Raw genomic sequence first — 26,283 nt, 5'->3', positions numbered from 1 at the left:
TATATAACTAAATTTCAGTTATGTGGGTCTGACGATGTGTTCTTTGAGCACGAAAGGCCTCACAAAATAAAAATTTTTCATTTATTGGAGTGTTTGATCGTATATTAAGCATTTAGTTTCCAATAAGAAGAAGCTGGTGAAGTGTATACTGTTAACTTTTATCATCCCTTCAGACCATGCAGTTAAATATTATAGTGATGGTACACCAGTCATATGTTTGTGTACACTTGACATTAAACTCTAAGCTCTGCATACAAATTTTCATTTCATACATTTGTGACGTTAATATAAAACTCTGCAGCATCCCCCGGGGTAATATTGCACTCTTACGTCATAGTGTTGGGTAGGGGGGAAGTAGGGTGTAGGAATTGAGATTGCTAGATTATGAAAACCTGTATATTGACGATCTTCAAATCCTATTCCTCTATAATTTGGAAGTGAGATTTAAAATTCTATTCCTTTTAAATAAATATTATTTCGTCAAGTATTAGTTGTACGTCTTTAAAGGTTTATAGCCCTCATAGGGGATTATAAAGTACGTTTCCGTGTTTAATGCAAAGTGTGCATTTGTTGTGGTTGTAGAAATTAGATCTACATTTTTTATGTGTTTAAATTTCTTTTGCAAATAACTAAATTATATAAATGATATGCATATTTATATATTGTATTGTTCCTTGTTAGATTCACGAAGTATACGTGGGAAAATAGTGAATATATTTCAATATAATTTCATAATTAATTGCTTGCTATAAATGTATATCTAAAAGTGCAATTAATAATTTACCAATAATATTAATAATATTTGTAAATAGTATAATATAATTAATTAATTAACATTTAACAAGAACTAAATAGCTAGTATCACTAATATCTTATCAGTAACATCAATGGATCTGGCTTTGATAACAGAACACAAGTTTGTGCGATGTGTGGAGTGCTAGAGTTGAGTTTGTATCATGCGACTTTTTGTGTGTCTACTGTTGTCATTTGCAGGTATTTAACTCTTAAAAGATTAAATGATAAGAATTATCAATATATATTAGTACTGTTTACGTACACTTTCTATAATTGTTAAGTTAAATTATACTGAATTTAATTTAGGTTAAAGTTTAAAGTAATACATTCATAGATAAAGTAGCCATTGTTTGCAAAAAAGCACTGTTTTATTTGTTATATGCCACAATGATCATCGAGTTTATAATAAAAGTAAACATTATAAATACGAAACACGTCAAAAAATATCTTTTATACTTATTAATGCACAGTGATTTACAAATATGGTATAGCAGATTTATACAGTAAGTTAGATGTAATGAATTAATATAATTTTATTAGATTTGCAATGCATAAGAAACTAAAAATTTGGATGTTTGCATTTTAAATTAGGATATAAATTAGATAAATTTAGAAAAATCGATTCAAATCATCGTATAAATACGGCTTATTTCAGTATTTGTCTTTTTATTGAACAAATATGTTTTTTAAAGTTTATTATAGTACTATGAATAAACGAACTGTATTGTATTAAAATAAATAATAAGGATTACTTTATTTTATTAACACAACAAAGTAAATTTTTCCTCGGAGAATACACCTATTTATAGATAAAAGTATCTAGATAATCTTATATTTTTGTCTGTCAAGATAAATTTAACAGCTTATATGTTTTTCACACAAAACCAAAGGATCATATGCGTTGGTAGAAAAATATGAGTATTTTTACTTGGGTGCGGATATTTGAATTTTTGTATGAAAGGAAGAAGAATATTATTATTATATGGGTACGGATTTAGGTATTTATGTTTGTATAACGAGTAGGATATTGTGTATGGGTATGGGTGTAAGTATTTATTTTTTAATAGTATTTTCAAGAGTAGAATATTTTTAAATGTCTTGGGCTATTGGTATTTATGTTTACATTGGGAGTATGATATCTTTATATGGGTAGAGATATTAGTATTTATGTTTGCATAGAGAGTAGGATATTTTTATATGGTTAATGAAGTTAATATTTAAAATAGGTTTCCTATGAGAAACATTGGTGAATTCCAGTGAGGTTCTAGGCATCTTTGGACCCAAAATGTCTGTAAGTGTTATTTTTGAATCGAATTTAAAAAATCTGCTAGTACTTGTAAGATAAATTATATGTTTAAATGTGTCTAAGTATTTACATGATTTGTTTCTAGAGATATGGGATACGGAAGGTCAAGCGAATATGTATCTCAGCCGTCCAGTCCGAATAGAAGATTTCCCATATATGGTAATCATAATTCATATCTACTTGTTCTAGGAATAAGGTGCTAGATATAATGACAAATGCAAACTTAGCACTTATATCTTTAAACCAAAAGAAATAACGGAAAATGTAGTAAAAACGTTATTCTTATGACGTAAACTTTGCAGACAAACATAGATTACTAGATAGTCTAGGTGGTGAGAGGTAATAATTACCATGGTTTATTAAAATCTTTGTACAATGTATACAATTTACATTTTTGTAATTTTTATGTAATTATGATTGCCTATAAAAATAAAACTGCCAGTGTTTCTGTCATGAACTGCAAATAGTGTAGATAAATGAAAATAAGTAATTAGAAAAATTTACATGATATAAAGTAAATACTTAACACAGATTTTTATAGTTATTTATAAATTAAATATTCATAGTAAAATCATCAAAATTAAATCGTGCAAGATAAGCCACAGTTTATTGTAAGTTTCCTAAGGTTTATTATATTATGATTATTACAAATTAACGTTATTAAAGGAAATGTTAATATTCAGGCTAATCTATATTTGATGTCGAAATCCTAAAATAAAAACATTTCTAGTAAATGGTTGTACTCACAATGATAAAACCATTAAAAAACTAATATGTGGAAAATTATATTAAATATCATGTTTTAAAAAAGCTTCTTTTCTGTATGACTTTACCAAAAAGATCACAGTTGAAAAAGCTTGTATTATAACTGTATATTTAGAGCAAAAACAATACTGTACAATATTTGTATAGGGAAATAGAAAATATACTACCTAAGGAAAGCAAAGATTCGTGAAAAATTACAAAAAATAGGATAAGATTAAGTTACTTAATGTAACCACAATCATGTTTTGCAGGCGAGCGTGTTTGTTAATGACCAGTTTGTGGGTGCGGCGGTCATAATTAGCAGAGAGTTCGCTCTCGGCAACATGCACTACTTTTTTGGGTGAGTTACTTAATCACAACTAACCATATTAATAAACGTACGTGAAAAGATAATGCAATTATGTTGGTTAAACAAACAGCTGACTATTAGTACTGAAGGTCAATCAATATACATCGATCAATTACTACGATCGAACTATCGTAAAAGTATACAGGTTGTTTCAAAATCATCACTAGAGTTTAGGATGTTCCGTGGTCTAATGAAGCCAAAAACTAAATGTAATCAATAGTCTACCTCTTTTTGTTTACCGTGTCTGTCTTAATGAGTTATAATTTAAAAAAATGATATTTTTGAAACTTGTTACAGAACGTATAACAAACTTTAGTGAAACTGCATAATGTAAACAGGTTTCATCCAGTTTTAACAATAAGATCTGTCGAATTTACAAATTAAATTAAAAATGGCAATGATTTTAAACATGTAAAAGTATCAAAATTACAAAAAGTAAGACAATTTTTGTAGAACATTTACAAAAAAATTAATTTTAAAATCTGATAACAATTAATTGACTTATAGGTATGACCTTGACTGAGAACCTCGAGTTTTTTCTTAATAAGAAACATGTCAAAGTTTTTTTTTTGTTCTCTTAGGACAAGAAGCTTATAAATTGCACTTAGTCCTGTAAGAACCTTTGCGCTGCTTCCGGAGTGACAGGATATTCAGGATGGGTAAGGTTAGGGAGTAGTGGCCGCCTCCTATAGAGATCCATGAGGAAGAATTAGGGCACTACATCTCAAAGTCATGTCCCCCTGGAAGAAGGGGAGGCCAGCTCAGCTCTAAACCAGCCTCTCCAGTCAAAATAGGCAGGGGGTGGCATACTCTTGGTGAGGTTAGCAGGAACCTCTGAGGTTCGGGAACAAACCCCACCAACTCCAACAGTCCTCTCCCACAGTAGACTAGACCTATCAAATTGCCCATGAACCCCAGAATCTCGACGTATGCGGTTAGCGATGTGCTGCTCCTGGACATCCGTAAGGTTGCCCAGATTGAAGTGACACCGGTTTTTGCTGTGCCCAGTGGTGGATTCAGCTGGAAGGTATAAACCAACCAGAAGTAATCCCTGTTGGGTAAACATGTCAATGTTAGAACTGTAATACATTAAAAATCATTAATATAAAGCACAATAGGTAATGACGATATTTGTTTTAAATTAAATTATACATTATTTAGAGAACTTAAAAATTGGCCAGTTAAATCATGGATTATTATTATGAATGTTAAATAAATTAAGATTCATATAGTGTTGAGATAGCGATGTGTCACTTTGTACTTTGTTCATACTAAAAATTACTATCTATCGGAGACGGACGACAGGCAGACAGTTTGCCGACATAAAGGGCAAATGTTGACAGTTCCACACCACAAGGAGACAATGAAAGTATTCCCTGCCCTCGATAAACACTTCTAGGCCAAATAAATCCCGTCGCCCTTACAAAAACGATCCACCTTCTTTACCGGGCTCAATTGATTGTTTTCAGGTCCTTATTGACAGCTTCTCTAGCAATTGGGAAGGTCGGCGAAAAACCTTTTCTCTCTCTATACCTTTGTATGTTACGGGTCTTTATTTGTTTTTGAAGGAGTTCATCTCATTGAAATTATCCATAGATGTTTGTTATCCATAGTTGTAGCTACAGTACGTTGAAGGTTTCAAAGAAAAATTAATCAATAAAAATTAAGTATTATTCTATCAGGAGACGTGTTTAAAATGTGATTGCTCTTCTCTTCTGTACAATATGTACGCTATGCTTACTATCGTGTAATTAAATATTTACTATGGGGGAATAGCTCAGATCAGTATTGAATAGAATCAGTTCAGATCAGTACAGTTCAGGATTAGTTCAGATCAGAATAGTAGTTCAGTTCAGTATAGAACAGTTCAGATAAGTTCAGGATAGAATAGTTCAGATCAGTATAGAATAGTTCAGATCAGTATAGAATAGTTCAGATATATAGAATAGTTCAGTTCAGTATAGAATAGTTCAGATCGTTATAGAATAGTTCAGTTCAGTATCAGTATAGAATAGTTCAGTTCAGGATAGAATTAGTTCAGACCAGAATAGAATAGTTCAGATCAGCATAAAATAGTTCTGAATAATATAAAAAAAACAAACTAGATATTAATAAAGTACAGACATCAAGCTTATGATAAGTGTAAATTTAAACATTAGCACTATAGTGTATGCATCTTTTTGACAATTAAAACAATAAAAATGACCTAGAATGACCAAGGATGGCTCAAAACTGTGGGAAAAATACACGTTTATTCGTTGTACAAAGCGTGAATGAAGGAAAAAAAAAAAAATGTTAGGATAATATAGGAAATAACTTAAATCTATTTCGGTTTCCTGGTTCTTATCGTTTCGAAAAATAGGCAATGCTGTCAAATTCTTTGTGATATCATGGTCTTGATCTGGAGAGGAATATTCAACAGAAAAAGAAAATGCTTGTAATACATATCCGTCCGTACACATATGATTAAATCGGAGAAGCTGTATTGATTTGACTGAAGTTCAAACTTGGTTAGCATGGATCTATATGCCTACTTGATCGGAAGTTGCCAATTTTTTGATAATTTGGAACTGTCTTCTTTCGCTATATGTCCAATGGAGCTCAACAACACATATTTTACAAATACCATTTTTACGACTTAAACGTTATTGTTATTGTTCACTTGTAATACACACATTCTATCGGAGTCGTCAAATAGGATAATCCGTTTGACATAATAGTTGACTGCAGTAGGGACATGAATGCCAGGATGAACAGCTGTGACAATGACATACCCAAAGTCAATTTAAACGTATAGCTGTAAGCATCTACTGATACAGGGCGTACTCATACGACGTACACCTGAGGGTCGGCCACGCCAATAGAGATGAAGGGGAGAAGGTGGAGGTGAAAGACTTCTTCCAACACGAGGAGTTCCAGTTCTCTGCAGATTACGACATTTGCCTCATACAGTTCCTGGAGAAGGTCAAGTTCGGGCCCAAAGTGGGGGCTATTAACCTGTCGCTGCTGCCTCCTCCTGCCGGGCTTCGGGGGGAGGTGCTCAGCTGGGGACCTGTCATTGTGAGTGCTCTGTTATCTCATTCCTGTTGACCTAACTCTTACAGTAAGAATCGTAAGCCTAATCAAACATCTAACCCATTCATAGAAATGTAATAGTTGTTTTAATAAATTATGGAAATGCTGTGTCTAGCGGGTTATGTATAATTATGGTCCTTATTTGGCCTTGATAGAATCCATAACGAAGCTTTAAAGTTTATTACACCACAAGATTTTTTTTAAAATAAATGAAAAACACACAATATACACAAGAAATAATTGTTTTGTAGCGAAACTCTTTTGGAATGTGTGTTCAATCTAAAAACAAGAGCATATACAAAAGTGGGGTATGGATGCCTCATGAGCTATCAACATTTTAACAGTTGCACTCAAAAAAACCCCCAATCAGTACAGAGTGTAAATATACTCTGGTATATGGTTGGTATAAAAATTTCCTCCCTTCCCCAAAATTACTCAATTTGTTCACAACTCAAAGTAACCAATGTAGAGAAGCTCCTTTTTAAAGTTTTAAAGGTGTTGAAAAAACAGAATGAAAAGTGAAAATAAGATCTCTATCTCCTATACGTGGCCATTCATACTTTTAAATGTTGGATATTGAACAACCCAATACGTTCTGTATGTCTACTTAAAAAATGAAATTATAATGTCTTGCTGTATAAACTGTAACAAAGACAATATGTGGTAAGAGCTTTTAAAATTGTAATCTTCAGATAGATTTTTAAATTTTGATCATTTAATGACAAGAAGAATTATCCGTAATAATTGGAAATTACTTCATGTTCAGGCGAAGGGAACTACAGAACTTCATGCTGTCATGATGTCCACTATGACGTCTGCCCAGTGCCAAGCTACAGCAACCGAGGCAGTCACTGACAGACTCACGTGTATTGCCAATCCCACTGTCCATCTTTGTGAGGTACCTTTTGAAACTGTTTTCTAATCGATTACAATTCATTAATATACTTTTAGTACAGAAATATTAGAATATATGACATGTATCTTTTAGTTATATTAATATACTATATTTTAAATTACAGTTATGTAACAAAACGACAAGTTTTCATTATAAGTATTACAATAGCGTACCACAACCAATAAACACCAAAATGTAACAAATATAGTACCAACGTTACGATGGTTATGAATTAATTTTGTTTTGTTAAAATTATGACTGGAGAAGTTTAGCACAGAGCTTACCTTCTATTAAAAAAATCTGTTTATCCTCCTTGTGGGATCTAGATAGAAGACAGCCCTTCCTGAAACCTTACCCATCCTGAATATCTTTATCCAGGAGCAAGCTCAAAGGACCTTTTAGGAATAAGTGATAGAAAGGTTTCTCTGGTTATTGTATTATGAAATAAATACAGATTTGTTCAAAACATAGAGAACTTCGCACTATAACTACACCACAGGTGGTTTTAATAGAAAACAACTACAAAAATATATGAAATCTTCGCACTATGACAAGTGTCAGGATTCACTATATTTAGCCAACAAATATCCTGATTGCCTTAATAATCCCAAATAGAGTGACTGATGATGAATAAAATACATTTTACTATCGTGGAATTCAATCACCCACAAATCATTGTCTATTTTGAGCTGCAATGTACGAGTACAACACATTTTTACAGTAAGGGATTGATCTGCAATCGTTTCTGGGAGAATATAAATTTCTGAGTCATTCCGTTTTTTAAGGAGTGTTCATTACTTGTCCAGCTAATAATTACTGACCGGTTTGTTGCTTTTAGTTTTTTCCCCAAATTAGTGGTGAATACAGTTAATAAATAAGGTCAATATTTCTTTCTAAATGTACAATTTTTTCAATGTTTATTTTTGAGGTTTGAGAGGGCGTCAGAATGGTTTAATGAGACTCGTATTTTTCCTCAGGCAGCTAGGCACAATCCAATTTTCTCAGGCCATAGTAAACATAATAATAATTTAAAACTAATACAATAAAAATGTCTGTAATGTTTCGTCGTATTGAACATTGACAGTTTGGTCTTTTCCTCAGGCAGAAATATTTACTTTGTAATACAATCCTTTTAAAATGCGAAGTTTCCTTTTTTACATGCATAGTAATTAATACAATTTTACTATGTAATGTACATAATTTGTAAAAAGCATACTAATACGTCCAAACAAATGAAATGCAATACTTAATTAATAAGTTTTACTCGTATTGCAGACAAGTTGACAGTTCGCCTTACCGACTTTTTAGGAAAATATTTACTTATTTTTTGTAATCATACGTTTCCTTTCAAGCTGTCACCAATGTACAATTGTAATGCATTTCTCTCGATTTATACAATATTTTCTAGCATACATTAATACATGTTTACTATGTGTAATGTAATAAATTTTATGTAAAAAGCATACTAAATACGGAGTCTAATAAATAATGCAATAATAATACTAATAAATTTTGTTATTCCAGTGTTTACTTACACTTTTCAAATACTATAACATTGTTTTTACAAATACATATACAGATTCCTTTTCAAAATTTTTGGAAAGTACGATCAATAATAATTATTTCAGTCTAAAAATAATATTGTGAATTATCTTTTTAAACTGAAAAGGACACTTTGATTAACAACCGAGCGTTAGCGAAGCCTATCACTCGAAGGAATGGAAATATTTTATTTCTATGTCTCTGTCTGAGTGTCTGTCAGCACGATATCTCGGGAACGAACTGACATTTGAAACTTGTGAAGAAACAGGATTTTTACGGACATTTCCCTAATTTTACTTATATTTTCCCTCGTTCAGTGATTTTTTTTATTTCACTGAAACGATGGCAAATGTAAGGAAAAAAATACTTCAAATCTTCAAAAAGATTTGAAATTTTGCGTGAAGCTTTATTTCTATGTATATAAACTTGAGCTTGATAATAGTTCATGTCACGCAATAGGATTTGGCTGATCGTTAGTGAACGTTTTTACATTGTGTAACCAAAATAGTAACGGGGATTTCAAATTCTACACGTTTTACTATATACTGGATAACAGTGTTAGGCATTAAATTAACTTAAAAGACGAAAACTTATACAAATGAGTTATAAAAAGTATTATTTATGAATTTAATGTATTACAACTTTTCAGGAAGACCTTGGAGCACCTTTCGTGGTAGATGGAAAGTTGATGGGACAGTATGTAGGAGGCTTCCCCACATGCCAACCCCAGAACGTCCTGTTCTCCAAGATATCTCAGTACAAAGACTACCTGGTCTTGCTGGTTGATATGGCAAGGCACCCCAAGAGCTACGAACCCATCAGCCACATGAGTGAAGAACAGATAGAAACTTGATGACGCTCCCATGTTATACGATTCATTGCATCATCTACGTCTTCTAGAATTGATGAAGCTACGCCAAATACGCCAATATTGTAACGAAATACAGTATAATCATTTAATTGTCAGACAACACTGCATCAGCTCAATTAATATTTTAGAAAACAATAAATAAAATGTAAAGTTTCAGCATTTGATTCAATGGATTGGCTGAAATACACCCAGTTGTCAATACACCAAGGCAAAAGTGCCAACATCTGGAAATTGTTTGTTAATCTGGTAATGGATAGTACAATGGAGATTCCGACAGTCGGCTGTGTCAATATTTACCTGTTGCTCTGTAGGAACGGAGCCGTAGTAATCAATCAGAGTATGTCCTATTGAAATTAGTCATATCTTGTTACAGAAGAGAAATAAATATTTGTTTCCATGTTACAAAGCGAAGTGCTTTGTTTTTAATGCGTATAACCCAACTTTTTAACATAATTCTCTTTGGATTAAGTGTTATTGATTATTGGAAGATTAAAAGGATGTCGAATATTTTACCATCGTTGTATGTTTAATAAAGTACAACACTGCGTTTCAAGGATTGAAATCTACCCTCTTCTTCAGGTGGAAAATACCCCTGAATCTTACAATATAAAAAAGTAACATTGAAAATAAGTAAGTGATAATTGACGAAACTACATGAAGTCTAGACTGAAGAGAATGAATCCACTCTCCAGTTCATGCAGTTGGTGAGGTATCACTTGGCATATTTTTTTATTGTAAGACTTTTGTTTTTCACCTGAAGAAGAGGGTAGATTTCAACCCTCGAAACTTAGTGTTATACTTTTTGTAACATATAACGATAGAAAATGTCCGAAATATTATAATGTTAAATAAGTCATTAATATTTACAAAATAAAGCTTATATTTTACACTGAATTATTTTAGTGAGATCCTAAAGCTTTCATCGATGGCGTTATCAATCTCTTACCGGTACTGTAAGAAAATACCTTGAAAATACATTGTGATTTCACTAAAGGTCACTTAGTTTTTACTATTGGGACAAACAGAAATTTTTCTACAGAACATCTATCTAGTAAAAATTATTTTTTGGTGGTGCAATCGATTTTGGGTTTGGAATTTATATTCCATGTAAAATCCATGGGTGTTTAAGATAACTTCCTTTATACAGAAGACATAGAAAAACTTCAAGTTAAGTTACATACATCTAAAGTGGGCAAGGTCTTGTTTATAATACAGAAAACATAGCCACTCTTTGAAGCTCTATCATATATACTAGTACATGTCATGTACATACTGTAAATATTTTACATTTTTACTTAGGGCCTTGTTATAAAATTACTTACAATTTCCTACTTTAAATGTCCTACTTAAAATTTTTTCACGTGGAGTGATAAAAGAAGGTGTTCTGATTTGGGTGAAGTTACCTCAAACATCTAAGAAAATTTTTCATAAATATATTGTCCAAACCCAAAATTAATTGCACCCCCTTAAAAATATCTAGAAGTGATACCTACGAAGCAGAGCATTATATTACCACTACTATCATGGTAGTGTATTATCGTATACAAATGCATTCATTAATAGCAAATTAAGCTTCTTGTTTGCCATGCTAGGCGACACTGGCTATACGCAGTAACTACTTCCCTGCCTCTAGACAAGTGATGTATCAGCTGACGCTTTGTTCTGGCGGGAAGAGCTCTCGACGTCATTGTTGTCAGCTGATGATACGGGCTCTCGATCGCCGCCAAGATACACAACCCTCGTCTCCAACACGCTCCCTTTTCTCTATTGCATGGGTTGTCTGTGCGTCTAATATTTATTTCATATAAGAAATACAGTAAAAATAAACGTTACAATAATTAGTTTTTTCGTATTAAATATCGTAGGTGGTTGGTAGACGAATGCAGACATATTGTGACCTATATTCTGTAGTTCAGTTTTAATGATTAGTGTTGTGTACAGTTTTTTTATTAAGATCATGTTTTAGAATTAGTGAAGTTGACACACAACATGGTGGTTGTGATTCCTGACTTAGGCAAGCCACAACGCTTTAGTATAATTTGTTTATTTTAATTTAGTTTGTAATTATGTATTAGGTTAGTTATTTACCGGAAGAAGAGATCAGATTGCAGATCTCGAAACGTAGTGTTACTGATTTCTTGTTTCAATGAACGATGGCATATGTCCGGAAAAATTTTGTTTCCTTCACAATCCTTCCATTGTAAAAAAATAAAAAACTTCAAACAAAGTATTAAATATCGTTTTACTATATCACCATTACTAAGATTCTTTGTTTGAAGTTTGTTTTTGACGATGGAAAGGAACCTCTTGTGAAGGAACTATGATTTTCCTGGAAATTTGCCATCGTTCAGTGATACAAAATCAGTTGTTACTGATTGTTTTGTATCACTGAACAATGGAAAATTAAGAAATAATCCTGTTTCCTTCACATTATTGAGATGGTGCGAGACACTATAAGCTGCGACAGTAGGATTCCAATTTTTTAATTTAAATTTCATCAAAGTTAACGTTTGACACAAAAAAATATTTTCAATGAATATGCAGTCAGCATTAGTTTGTCAAACCCAATATTTGATTCTAGCCTACAGTTTAAAAAACTACAATGTAGTATGTATATATATTTTTTATGAACTTTTAAAATCATAATTGTTTATTATAAAAGAAAGTAATTTAAAATATAATTACAAATTAAACAAGTTCATGTTTAATGAAAATTATAAAAGCTCTCTTTGAGAAAATTTGGTATTTTAAGTAATTAAAACAAACCAATTTATAGGTTTGGAAAACCCAATTTTTCAACAGTTTAGAATTAATTTTAATTGATTAAATAATTTCGCACAAGTTTAAAACACTTTTAATATATACATTAATTTTAATAAACACTAACTTTGTATCATGTCAACGTGTAGAAATACACTTTTACAAGAAACAATAATAATAATAATTCTTATATGAGCATAAAAGAATACAGAAAATCGAGATATATTTTTAAATAATTTCTATCTTGCGACTTGAGTAAAAAGATTGACTTTGAAAGAAATAAGTTTGGCAGAAGTTCCTCAATGCAAAGGAATGTACGGTAATGGATTTATTTGTTAAACAAACACTCTTAATAAAACTAATCCTCCAACATCGTGACTAATACTGTTTTAAATATACGTATAGAGACATTTGAGTGGAAATGATTTCTTTCAGCAAAATTTGAAAAGCTAATTAAAGAATAATTTGCATAAATGAAGTGGAAAAATAAAATCATACATTTTAATTGGAATGCAAATACGAACAATTAAATCGAGGAGCAGAGTTTTGACGAGATTAGAAATTCTTTTCTATTGTTGATGAAAAGCTAAGGCAATCGCTTCACCCTTCCACCCGCACATTTAAAGAGACGGTCTCGTCGCCCAGGGCACTGTGACGGATTGCTGTTCCGATTGCTCGAGTTTCTCCCTCTTGTCTTCTCCGGTTCGTAATGTCCACATTTAACTGTCACTGTCCGGACGGGTTGGAGATAAAATTGCTTGGGGAAAAATGTAATAGTTTTTATTCAACGGGTCATAAAAATGGCTGAGCGCTAGTTATCACTAAGGTCGTTTTTTCTGTCTGTCCGCACATATCTTGAGAGTGAATTGATCTACACAATTAACATTTTGCATGGATATTCATTTATATATAGTTGCCAACTGGTTCTATGATAGTGTATTTCTCTTCGTGGAAGTTGGCTGAAAACCATCGAAGAGAACGAGCACGCATTTACATATGGACTTGGATTGAAATGTTGCGTGCTACTTCAGAGAAGCCTATTAGGTGTCTACGTATCCACCAGTGTTTCTATGTTACTCTGGGTGGGGCGTACGTCTACCTTATTATTGAATTATTTACATGAAGCTAATAGTCATTGCTATCTTAACAAGATGAGGCACAAATCAAAGCAAAACCACAGAGGTAATCTGTATCATTAAACGAAGAATTAATAAGACGCATCATAGTGCCTTGGTTTCTGTTGATGAGAACGTGACTGACGTGGAAACTGACGGTAGGAGAATAAAAAATTAAAAGAAAGCCAAGGGGTAGGTGGCTTCAAATATTGGGAGGATTTTGAAAGCAAGAAGGGTCAGACAGTGGCTAAATCAAAAGGATGAAATTAAAGCCGAAATTACGGAAAAAAGCAGGTTAGTAAAAATAAGATACTGATCTGATTTAGAACCCAGTGCCATGAGTGTTCTAGATGCTACGAAAGAAGTTTAGTAACTCTGACACTTGCCTTTAATGTGCCCAAAAAGTATCCTTTGACTTAGGAAGATCTCTGACCTAGGAATAAAGGGGCAAGAAGGAAAACACGAGAGAAGTCTTAGGTGTATATGGAAAGTCGATTTGCATATGGCACTAGATAATGCTGAACATTGCATGTTCAGAGTGTTCTTAGCAAAATTCCTGAGTGATCGGTGTCTTTAAGGTATATTCTACTATGGAGAATGACTTTTGGAGTGAGTTGAACTTACTTAGTGTTAAAGGATATTGCTAGTTTGAACGTGAAGGATTGCTGTTTCCTACCCGCTTTGACTAGAGTATGTGGAACAGAGCTGGGTTTTCTTTCTTCCAAGGTCACATGATTGGGACATATCCCCTTATCCCTTCTGATAGGATCTCGACAGGGCGCGGTCTTTACTCCTAAAACGTACTCATCCAGAATAGCCTGTCTCTCCCTCCGGAAGCTCGCATTTTATATGTCTATGAAACGTACTTAATGTTGTTGTCATAAACCTACGAGTAAAAGAATATTTTCAATTTATGCAATATATCCTAGAGACAACAAGCTATTAAGAAAGCGAAAAATATTAGTGTGAATGCTCGAGTTACAAAACAACCTATGAAAATAACAAAGTATGGGAAAAGCTGTCAACTAAATTCCCCTCAAACTCTCTTCTCAACAATCCCTTCAGGGACATCTGACGAATTGTTTACTCAATTGAATAAACTACCCCGTTGTTTCCTTTCCTCTTCATGTTCATCCGTTTAAATCCCATAAGGAAAGTAATAAAATATATAGCAAAAAATAGGTATGCATATCAAACTAAACATAAATATTATATTCCTTAAAATTAAATATAGTTAGATCATAATTAATTAAGTTGAAAGGAATGAAAGGAGAGGTGTTCCAAAGTCGAACATACTCATCTTCTAAAGTATTCATCTTACAAAGCCTGTACCCTTGGATTTCTGCATCTCTATATGTGATTTTGTTCTAAATATTTTACCTAATTTTTAATGGAACATTATGAAAGATACTTTTATTGTTATATAATCAGTAGTTTCAAATCTTTTAAAATGATTTTACGTTGCCTTTGAAAGGTCGAAATGATTTTTTTAAGGTTTATGATAGTTATTAGCTCCGATAGGGGATAAGGTTTTCTTAGCAAGGAAGCAACTTGTTCTGTGGTTTACCACGACTTGAGTGAGTTCATCTTTAAACATTGATTATTTGTGCACGCTTTATGTTATGTTTTAAGGTTTCATTTTGAACCGATGAAGCTGGTGCATTCCAATCCTCGAGACGCAATATTCTATTTTTGTAAGGAACAATGCTAAATATCTGAACATATATAATATGTTTTGAGTATAAAAGTCCCTAGAATGTTTGAACGTACGTGAAATTTTTTAACCAGCTTCCGGCTAGGTGTGACGAATTCAAACATTACAACTAAAAGACTACGTGGAATAATTTGAAACCAAACACCAAGGTAAGCTGAAATACAAGACAACTCAGAGCTGACTAAGAGACTAGAACTCACAGTACGCTATACGACATACGGCTACACGCTACGTTGAAAGACACTGACACTTAGGACTTTATTACTTAGTATCATAGGAATACTATATATAATCGAAAAATATAATTTAGAAATGCCTAGTATATCATTATAAAAATAAGGATTCAAAATTTCAGAACACAAAGAAATTTTTATTCGTTCATTATACAACTGAATAGTAATTTCAATTAATATTTTTCTATTGTGCCCGGGCTTCGCACGCAATTTCCCGTAGAAATTGCACTAGTTTTAAGTCGATATTCTTTTTCTATCACATTCTAAACATTGCGGAGATAATTGATAGTCGTTCCATTTAGCTCTTGGGCGTAAAAGTATGTTCCATATTGCTCTAGCTGTGTTACCCACGGCTTCGCACGCAAATCTTAGAACCGAAGTATGTTACTTAAACTTAAATTTTTTTTTTACTATATATAATTTTAGAATATTAGTTATATTCTCGATAGGATTGAGCTTGCTTTGTTGTCTCGATCGAGAGAATATGTACGAAGAGTTTTGAGAACCATACTTCTGTCAAAAAATAAAAGCAACTTGGGGTTTTTTAATCTTCTTTATATTTGTAGATCGGTGGATAGTAATAGGATATCTGCCGCTCGCAATATTTTTATAAATCCAAATATCCTACAATAAATTTTTTCACGAAAATTTTGCTGCCGATTATCTGGATAGTATATTGGTTGTAGTGATTGTCGTACAGTTTAAACAAACTACGTCACCGTTTGGGGTTTAAAACTTAGATATATGCTTTAAAATTTTATAAACGTGTATATGTTTACATAAGAAACGCCAGACTGAATTAAAAAATCATGGCTATTATATGCAACATTGTTAAATCTCATTTCCTTCAGGGGAACTTTTCCAGTGGGGCGGAATCCTGAATCGGGAACTTCGTTATAGCTTATAAACCTTGTTATAGGAAATAAAATTATATGCAAATTTTCAAGATTATTTCTCAATCAATTATAGATATATTCTGCGGAGTGTTAATTCACTAACGTTCGTTATATTATACATAGTTATAGGAACTAAAATTATATGAACCATTTTAAGATCATGTTCTCAATCAATTATAATATATTCTGCGGAGTGTTACTCTTCACTAACGTTCGTTAGATATTCGTATCTGTTGTATATGAACATAAAACTATATGCAACATTTCAAGATCATTCTCAATCAATTATAAATATATTCTGCGGAGTGTTACACTTCACTAACGTTCGTTATATTCGTATAACATTGTTATAGGAACATAAAACTATATGCAACATTTCAAGATCATTTCTCAATCAATTATAAATATATTCAGCGTGAGTGTTACTCTTCCAACGTTCGTTATATTCGTATAACATTGTTATAGGAAACATAAAAACTATATCAACCATTTTAAGATCATTCTCATCAATTATAAATATATTCTGCGGAGTGTTTACACTTCACTAACGTTCGTTATATTCGTATAACATTGTTATAGGAACATAAAACTATATGCAACATTCAAGATCATTTCTCAATCAATATAATAAATATATTCTGCGGAGTGGTTACACTTCACTAACGTTCGTTATATTCGTATAACATTGTTATAGGAACATAAAACTATATGCAACATTTTCAAGATCATTTCTCAATCAATTATAAATATATTCTGCGGAGTGTTTACCTTTCACTAACGTTCGTATTCGTATAACATTGTTATAGGAACATAAAATTAAATGCAACCATTTTCAAGATCATTCCATCAATTATAAATATATTCTGCGGAGTGTTACTCTTCACTAACGTTCGTTATATTCGTATAACATTGTTATAGGAACATAAAACTATATGCAACATTTCAAGATTCATTTTCTCAATCATTATATATATATATTCTGCGGAGTGTTACTCTTCACTAACGTTCGTTATATTCGTATAACATTGTTATAGGAACATAAAACTATATGCAACATTTTCAAGATCATTTCTCAATCAATTATAAATATATTCTGCGGAGTGTTACACTTCACTAACGTTCGTTATATTCGTATAACATTGTTATAGGAACATAAAACTATATGCAACATTTCAAGATCATTTCTCAATCAATTATGGATGTATTCTGCGGTGAGTTATACTGTACCTCGCTAACGTTCTGCTAAATAAAATTATATGCAAAATTTTAAGATGTTATCTCTATCAATTCCCGAGATATTCTGCGGACAAGAAAGAAATACGCAAATACAGACAGACATAAGTGGAATACTGACAGCCTTCTTAATGATAGCAAAATAGATAAACAGACAGAAAAATTTGTTGCAGCCTATCGTGTGACAGTCCTCTCTAACGCTCAGCCAATTACGCACCAAATAAAAGATTTTATACCAATTTTTATCAGGAGTGACTAGTAAACACAATTTTATTAAACAATGAAAGTTGTTATTTACATAAATAACAGTAACGTACTTTCAATTGCAATCAAAACCGTACAGAAATTGTTATTTGATAGAATGAAACTGATATGTTTGACATATACCTGCAATTTGAAACAGCGGATGAATCAATCAACCAATCAATCAGTATCAATCCTGGTGGCGCGTCTCCTCCCACTAATCAAACTTATCTGAACCAGCAAATTGTTGAATAGTAATTTACCTTCACCGAAAATTCGTGTATTGTTGTTAAATTTTCAGATTTCAATCACCATACATTTGGATTCTCTGAAATTAATAATATTTCAAAATAATAAAAAAAGATCTTAGGGAATAATATACCAGTAATTATACAAATTACTGCATTTGCGCTTTTCAAAATTATACGCTGGAAACTAACTATCTGCATATATACACATTGTCGAATGGCGTCATAAAAATTCAAACTTTGACTTTAAACTACGAATACTCTAAAAAAATTCAGATTTGATTTTTAAGGTTAAAATAAGTAAGAAATGCTCTGTAAGGAATATGTCCTATCTTGCTTAGTTTATTGACTGTCTGCCTATTTTTGTTTTTGGTTTTTGTGTATTTATTGTTTTGAATCATATCTTAAAAGTGAATACAGTTATGAAGTTCAAACTTTGTAAACTTTTTAGTCTATTTATGACCTGTTTAGAAAATAAGTTTGAGAAACATGTGTTTTTAAGTTTTAAAATGGCGGTCATATACAATTTTCATTCTGCAATAACAAAAAAAAAAAAAAAAAAAAAAAAAACAGTAAACTTTATTAACAATTTAGTAGTATAGTGAAATATGTGTTACTCTTCTATGAACATTTTTACCAAGTGTATTTCACAAACTAAAAACCAAAAGAAACGGAATATTAAAGGTTTAAAGTATTAATTGAACACCAGGCTACATTTTAAATATACTATTTTTTATAATTGATGATTAGTGATCAGTTGATTGTTGTTAGTAACAGATGAAATTACTTACTCATTGTTTTAATTTTTATGATATTCTGTTCGATACACAACACAACCTATTGTCGAATTGATGTTAAAAATTGTTTTATTACATATATAGCTTACACAGTTTTATTGTTATACTCTTTTACTTTAAATGAATTGAGTAAAATCAACTAATGTAACAGTTTATTAAAATTGTATCTTGATTATTACATTTAATAGTTCAGTTATTACTAGTTATTTGGCTTAGTAAACAGTATCATTAACATTAAGAAAAATAAACAATAATGAAATTATATAAATCAATTAATTTTACGTTGTAATTTGTACACCACACGTAAACAAGTCTTGAAGACCAATTCAGAAAAAACATCTGCAAATTGTGTACAATGTACAAACTGTGAGCAATGAGGAGATAATTTCAGCTGTGAAATGCAGCAATAATATGATTAGTAATCAGCTGTTACACAACATCAATAACTCGATTTGTGTTTCTCAGTGAGGGATGGGAATGAGTAAAACCTTTACTGTTCCGTTATTATTTATAGTTTTGAAATAAACTACAGTACTTATCAAAATGTTCATGGAATAAACTACATATAGTAACCCATGCACGGAAGGACTTTATTAATATTTGCACTTATTTTAGCTTAATAAATAAAATGGTGAAGTTTGATAGAGTAATTTGTGGACATCCTGTACAACTACTAATAATTAATAATATCATGTGTTTCATAATTCTGTATGCATAGCCTAATAGAAGTACGAAGATGACAGTTTTTAAATAATAAGCTGTGGTTAGGTGTTTATTAAACACGTACCTCGCCAATTAGGTAATGAAGTCTGAAAAAAGGTCTTGCTGAAGCATTCTTCAGGTATATTTAAATTAAATTAAAGTTGGGATCTCCTAAAATTTGTAGTTTTACAGCTATAACATGGAATATTATACCATGTAGGTATGGGTGCCTGAAGACGCCCGGTGATGTTGCCAGTCGGGAGTTTCTGGACACGGTTCAACTTCCGGCTTGGATTATTTATGTAAAATGGTCCTAGAGATCTCGGCTTGAAACTACACTAAGAAACTCCAAATACAGGAAACTTTTATGATGTTTAGGACCAAAACTGATCGGTTGGATCACAGTTCCAGAGGACTTGAATTGTATAGAAGAATGTAGAATTGGAGGATCCTTTGGATTTAAAAATATTTATGGAACCACACGATTATAGAGACTCAGTATTTAGTGAAATTGAGTATATTAGAGAAGAACCAGCCCAGATTACAAAATAGCCTATGTTTAAAAAACCGCTTCTGTCATCGGAGATAAAATACCGTAAATAAATTGTCAATGAATAAATCAATACAACGGAGTATCAAAGGACAGGACGCAAAAAATCTTACCAACCAAGAAGTATCCTCATCACATGTGTTACCATACCAAACGATAACACATTTCATATGATTGTACCTGAGTTGTATGCTTATTCTGCAATTTTCCTGTTGCCATCATTTTAACAGGTAACGATGTTAGACTAATTGCGATAAAAAAATCAATTGCGATCTTTTTTACTTGGAGGAACCTGTGTACCAAGTTTCGAGCCTCTCGGAATTTTATGTAAAGAGTAAAAAAAGATCCTGTTAGATTCCTAGTTATTCAATAAATTCAGGAAAATTTTTTATAAAGAAAACCATTTAAACAGGGGATACAGTGACCAAGATTTCCAGATGGTTAGATACCGGAAGGAATGCGTTAGCTTGTCCATGGCATCTACATTTTGAAATTTCAAGGAGCAGAAGGATGTTACTTTTTAAGATTTTAACAACCAAATGCTATACATATGTTATATTCTTGTTAATATTATTTCATACTTTTCACTAATTGAAAATCTATTTTATATTATTTTTTTATAAAGGTACACTTTCTAAAATATAAATAGACTAAGTATAACAGATTAAAAATAAAAATAATTATTACATATTATCATAACGTAAAATTGAACATTATTTTATAACTTCTTACATAATAACAAACTAAACTTTTATTCTAGCTAAATGAAGCAAATATTAAGCAAAACGTTTAGAGATGTAAAGTTTTGCAAAGGTCGATATTGCTTAAAAATTATAAAAAGTCTAAAAAAACATGTATCCACAACATACCTTATACGTCACATATCAATTTATCAGCAATTAATTTAGTTTTTGATGAAATTCACATGTTTTACTACGATAAGTTGAAATTACCACACGCGTTACAAGCTTAGTTGAAGTAGCGTGCAAAATTTCAAGTCTATAGCTTATATCATTAGAATACAGTCATGTATTACATGTTCAAATATCAAATGCTTGTATTCAATTTCTTTAAAAATCTGTTTGTTTTCAGTTTTTCTCGTTGATATCATGGTCACTTATAAGATCAATGTAAAAATGTTCATTAACGCTCAGCCAAATCCCAAGCACCATCATTGAACTCGCTGTTGTCTATATAGAAATAATAAATTCATACTAAATTTCGAGTACTCGTATATAGGTCAGTTCATTCTCGTTTAGAGTGACAGAAATAAGGATAGAGATGAGTCTTTTCACTGATGAGCTTCGCTGCAATTATTGGGGTGCAATTATGGGCTGTGCTGTTTCTTTTTATGATAATAAACTTATTATAAAACTCTCCCAAAGAAATCCTTGTAATAAATAATAAATAAAATATAAAATGAATAAATAATAAATAAAATATGAAAAAATAAATAACAAATAAAATAAATAAATAAGTGTAATCTAAAAATATAGAGTTCCTCTCAACATTTTCATCGCTATCGCAAGAAATACGAAAGCGTTGCACACAGCTTGCGAGAGTCATCTTGCAATCTCGCAATCCAATACGTCTCATTCCAATTGTGAGCTGTGAATACATGGAATTCATATTTGGGGATCTTCTTCCTGAAATGTGATACTATATTTATTGATATCCCCTTCCACTGCAGCTATTGATGAAGGAATATGTTTTCAATATTTAAAAAATCAAATATATTTGCAATTTATTGATCCAATGCTTCCTTCTCTATTAGATTTACACTTCGGAAACAGCATAAGGTATTTTTATAACGTCATAGAAGTCGTAATAATTTGCCAATGGCGCAGTGTAGTGGGTACGGTGGTTATCGCAAGATAACCAGATCAAGCAACGCCGAGCGTGCCTGCTGCTTGGACAGGTGACCGCTGAGCGATCCTGTCCTTGCAAGCGGCCCGCCTGCCCGGCCATTGGTGGTGGTTCGGAAGTCACCTTTAAGCCGTTGGTCCCCAGGTTAAGTGTTAGAGAGGGCTTCTTAGCCCTAACTTCGCCTGGTAAAATAAGACATTCTTTACTTTACTTTTAATACTCATATCATTTAGTCATCGTGAAATAAACACGTAGTCCGAAGAGTCTACCTTCTTGAAACTTCTTAAAAGCTACCTCAACAATAAGTTGATATTCTTTTACGCTTTAATTATTAATCTCCCAGAGGTTCAATTGCCTCATAAATACCAAGATTTAACTGGTTAGTTGTATAGCTGTTTTCCAATATTCTACAATGAGTATTGAAATGGTAGTGATATGAACAATTAAATTATATTAGTATTCATAATGTTTTGGTAGATGCCCTGACTCTGAATTATTATTGTAAAACCATATTTTATAATTTTTGCAATAAAATTTAAACAGACAGATAAAAAAGTTAATAATGTTTAGAAAGTATCCTAAACAGACTTTCTTAAGGATAATTTATAAGTAATTTCAATGCATAGAAATAACTCAATCTGTTTCTCTTTTGTATTAATTTCCTTGACCTTGTTGCTAATGGTGCAATCTAGCGGGTAAGGCGGTTATCGCAAGATAACCAAATCAAGCAATGTCGAGCGTGGCTTCTGCTTGGATAGGTAACCGCTGAGCAATCCTGTCCTTACAAGCAGCCCGCCTGCCCGGCTATTGGTGGTGGTTCCGAAGTCACTTTAAGCCTTTGGTCCCCAGGTTTTGTTGAAAAAAGCTCCTTAGCCCTAACTTCACCTAGTAACATAAGGCTTTTTAACGTTAACAATTGAATAATGAGAGGATTGTGAAGGTCATAGGATTTGTTTCTGTCATTAGCCATAGTTCAATGTTGGAAATAGATTTTTTCAACGATGGAAAACCCCTGAAAAATTTTGATTATTCTTTCCTAATCAGGTTGTAAAATATAACCAATCGACATTAATTGTATACACAATTGTAATCACAATAATAAACCGATTATTTCGATACTTTTGTCACAGGGACGAGATAAATAATTCTGACCGGGGTGTTTATTCCACGATAAACTCATCCCCAACACGAGGGCAATGAAGAAGGCGAGTGTCAGGAAACCGAGACTCTGTTAATTTACTACTTAATCAACGGTTAATTACAAGAGCGGCGGTGGTGGCGGGCGCGGGCGGTGGTGACGACGGCGGCGGCGCTGCCAGGCCCAACCCCCGGTGCCGCCTCCGTATATACCGCCGCCGCACCACCCCTCGGCAGACGGCGTTCGTGCGCCCTCGTTGCCACATCGTGTCCGTGCCACTCGTTCCCAGAAAGATCGCGAGTGCAGTGCGCGTGTGAGAAAGTGACTCGTTACCAAAATGAAATTATTTAATTAACAGTTTTTTCACTAAAGTGTTACTATCCTCGAAAAACACTAAATAGTGTTTCATAGGTAATATCAACTTTTCTTACATAATTGCTGTTTCAAGTTTCGGATTTGAAATTTTGAAAAAGTTTTCTTTTAATTGTAATTTAAAAAGATATCTGTAAGCCTTGATTATATTACACTACCCTTAATTTAGATATAGTATAGAGTTTGCTCGTTTGTAAATTATTTACAGTGCAACTCTATTAGTACAAAAAGTTTTGGTACACAGTATTATCTTAATTTTGTATGAACTTAAATTTAGCTGATATAAAAATAGATATCTTTGAAATAGGCATGTTGTATGGTTTTTGATAAGAAAATCTTGAAATAAGTTTTTTGTTATAAAACTTTTTATATTTGGAAAAGTTATGAAACCGCATCTGTTCTAAAGTCTAACTTTGGAAGTATCCAGAGTGTAGAAAATTTAGTTTAAACATCAGTACATTCGTTCTGAAATTACATAAAATTGTGGTTCAGTTTATTATTTTAAAAAGCAGAATAGTTCGTAACACGTTCAATATAGTATTACAATATTTTACAAAGTATATTTTATGTACAATTATGGCTTTTATAAGACTTAGCCTAACTATAAATATGAAATCCCGCTTATAAAGTATACAATTATATCCGGAATTAAAATCACCATATGATTATATAAATTAGTTTTGTGACGTACCACAATAACTTTAGATATTTTATGTCAACAGGTGTACTATAGGGAAGGTTTATTTTCAAATCACATAAATTTAGTTGATTAGTAACATTTACTGTTTTACCATAATATAGGGGGTTTAATTTTAAGTGACGAAAATCAAGAACTTGGTAACAAGTTTACTTTTTATATTTCAACAATATGCAACTTAATTTTTTAAATTTAGAAACAAGGTTTAGTTTAAAAAAATGTGGATAAAAAGCTACAAGAAATTTATTCAATGATTATTAGAAATCAAAATGTAAATACTTTGAAATCTAATAACAGTTATATAGAATGGAAATTAATTTATTGGAAAGTTATCTTTTATTACATATTATAATTACTAGCTAAACCAATGGCTAATATAAATTAGATTTATCATGCCATTACAAAATATTTGGTATTTTCATCAAGAAAAACAAAAACTATATTGATATATTTATGAACATGTCTAAGTAAAACGTACTTAAAATGATAAATATTTAAAATTTGAATACCTCTTCTTAGATTGAAAACCCTCTACGACATTTCACTTGGTTTCGAATTCATGTACATCGTTATGAAACTAAAATACATCTTTCATGAAGAAATTTAAACAATCGATTCGTTAAATACATTGAAGAGTGACCGGAAAAATTATTAATGGTCCAACTTGAATCCAACAGGAATTTTGAAGTTCGGAAAGTACTTTTAAAATATTTGCGAGTTTTCTCAGAAAATTTACAAGTTGCCATTTTGTAACTATTTCTCTCAAACCAATCGTTATCTTAACTTAGTACAGACCCTCTGCAACAACTCAATTTTCTTTGGTGCAAATTAAAAGACGACTAAGGCTAAGATAGGCTATAAGTACTAATTTTTAAAGATTTAACCACACTGTATTAGTAAGGTGATAAAAAGATCTAAAAAAGGTGGAATTTAGGTAAACGCCAATAAAAATAAACAATTTTGTAAATTTAAACTATAACAAAGTAAAAAAGTTAACATTATTTAAATTAAACAGATGTAAGCTTTCCTATCATACTAAACAATCTCTCTTATATAAATTTGTATTTATATAACTAACTTATTTGAGGGAAATACAGTAAACTTGGGTTTCCCACACTATAAAGTATATACAAACTGTAAGTTTTATATCTATATCTAAGTTTAAAAAATTCAGAAGTTAATGCATAACAATAATTAATGTCATTATTGTATTTAATAATATATATTTAATATGTAATTTCATTATTGATTTTTCGACTTTATACTATCAATTGCTCTCCATTTACTATGCAATTTTTAAAATTGAATATTTTACCAATCAGGTGGAAAACATAAAGAGTGTATAATATTTCTGTGTGCTCAATTATTATTTACAAACTCCAAGTAAAGTTTAAATTCGAGAGCAATTGAGGTAGAAGTTGGCCTAGTTAAAATAAACCATTTCTTACTTGCAATAAGCTATGCTCACTATCAATTTATGTTATACGTAATATACGCGTATGAATATAAAATAATTAGAAAAAAACCATAAAGATAACAGTTTAAAACTATTTCAATTGTAAAAACGCTACAAGGCGAAACTCAATTATACAGTAAAATTTAGATACGTTTTAATTCCTGTATAATGTTTTTTTTATCACTCTGTATGGTAATGGGGTAGTTTTTGATGTAGCAGAAATCTGCGAAAGTCATCGTTTCCCTTGTAGCTCTTTCTATAAAACATTACTTTCCCTATGTAAAAATCTTTTTCCCTGGATAAAGAATGAAATTCAAGTGTGATTTCGTTATTTGTTTTATAGTTCTATGTGCATATATATATCCTATGTGCACACTAATATTAATTATAAAATGGTGCTATGTTTCCTTATATAAGAACAATTACTAGACTATTAAACGTAAGATAATATTTTAAAAGATTACGTCTGCTTTTTTCAATCATGATGAAAAGTATCGTTAAATACTCGTCTAGAATGTTCTACAACGGGGTGCTACAGCATTTTCCACGGCCGGCTTCATCTCGGGCGTAAATGCAATCGCTTACAAATATATAAGTAAAAGTTATAATGATTTTAATTTTCCCATACACAAGACATGTTATGATAAATTGAATAAATTTTACTG

The 26,283-nt window shown here is 31.6% G+C and overlaps 2 protein-coding genes across 2 annotated transcripts in view; both read left to right on the top strand.

Moving 5' to 3' along the window:
• Nucleotides 1-875: 875 nt before the first annotated feature.
• Nucleotides 876-10,009, top strand: LOC124363824 (anionic trypsin-2-like). Its single transcript, XM_046819087.1, has 6 exons — nucleotides 876-993; nucleotides 2,187-2,260; nucleotides 3,118-3,206; nucleotides 6,035-6,275; nucleotides 7,057-7,188; nucleotides 9,377-10,009. Exons 1-6 carry the CDS (start codon nucleotides 957-959, stop codon nucleotides 9,578-9,580), a joined length of 777 nt encoding a protein of 258 aa, XP_046675043.1. The 5' UTR covers nucleotides 876-956; the 3' UTR covers nucleotides 9,581-10,009.
• Nucleotides 10,010-23,336: 13,327 nt separating this feature from the next.
• Nucleotides 23,337-26,283, top strand: part of LOC124362086 (carbonic anhydrase-related protein 10) — a 235,015-nt gene continuing 232,068 nt past the window's right edge. Inside the window, exon 1 of the mRNA XM_046816259.1 lies at nucleotides 23,337-23,504. The gene's annotated coding sequence lies outside the window, so the exon portion shown is untranslated. The remainder of the gene's footprint in view (nucleotides 23,505-26,283) is intronic.

The sequence above is a fragment of the Homalodisca vitripennis genome, chromosome 5 (genome assembly GCF_021130785.1).
Source record: "Homalodisca vitripennis isolate AUS2020 chromosome 5, UT_GWSS_2.1, whole genome shotgun sequence".
In the NCBI taxonomy this organism is placed as follows: domain Eukaryota; kingdom Metazoa; phylum Arthropoda; class Insecta; order Hemiptera; family Cicadellidae; genus Homalodisca; species Homalodisca vitripennis.
Note: the sequence above shows the minus strand (reverse complement) of the source record. Positions and strands in the feature narration are given on the sequence as shown.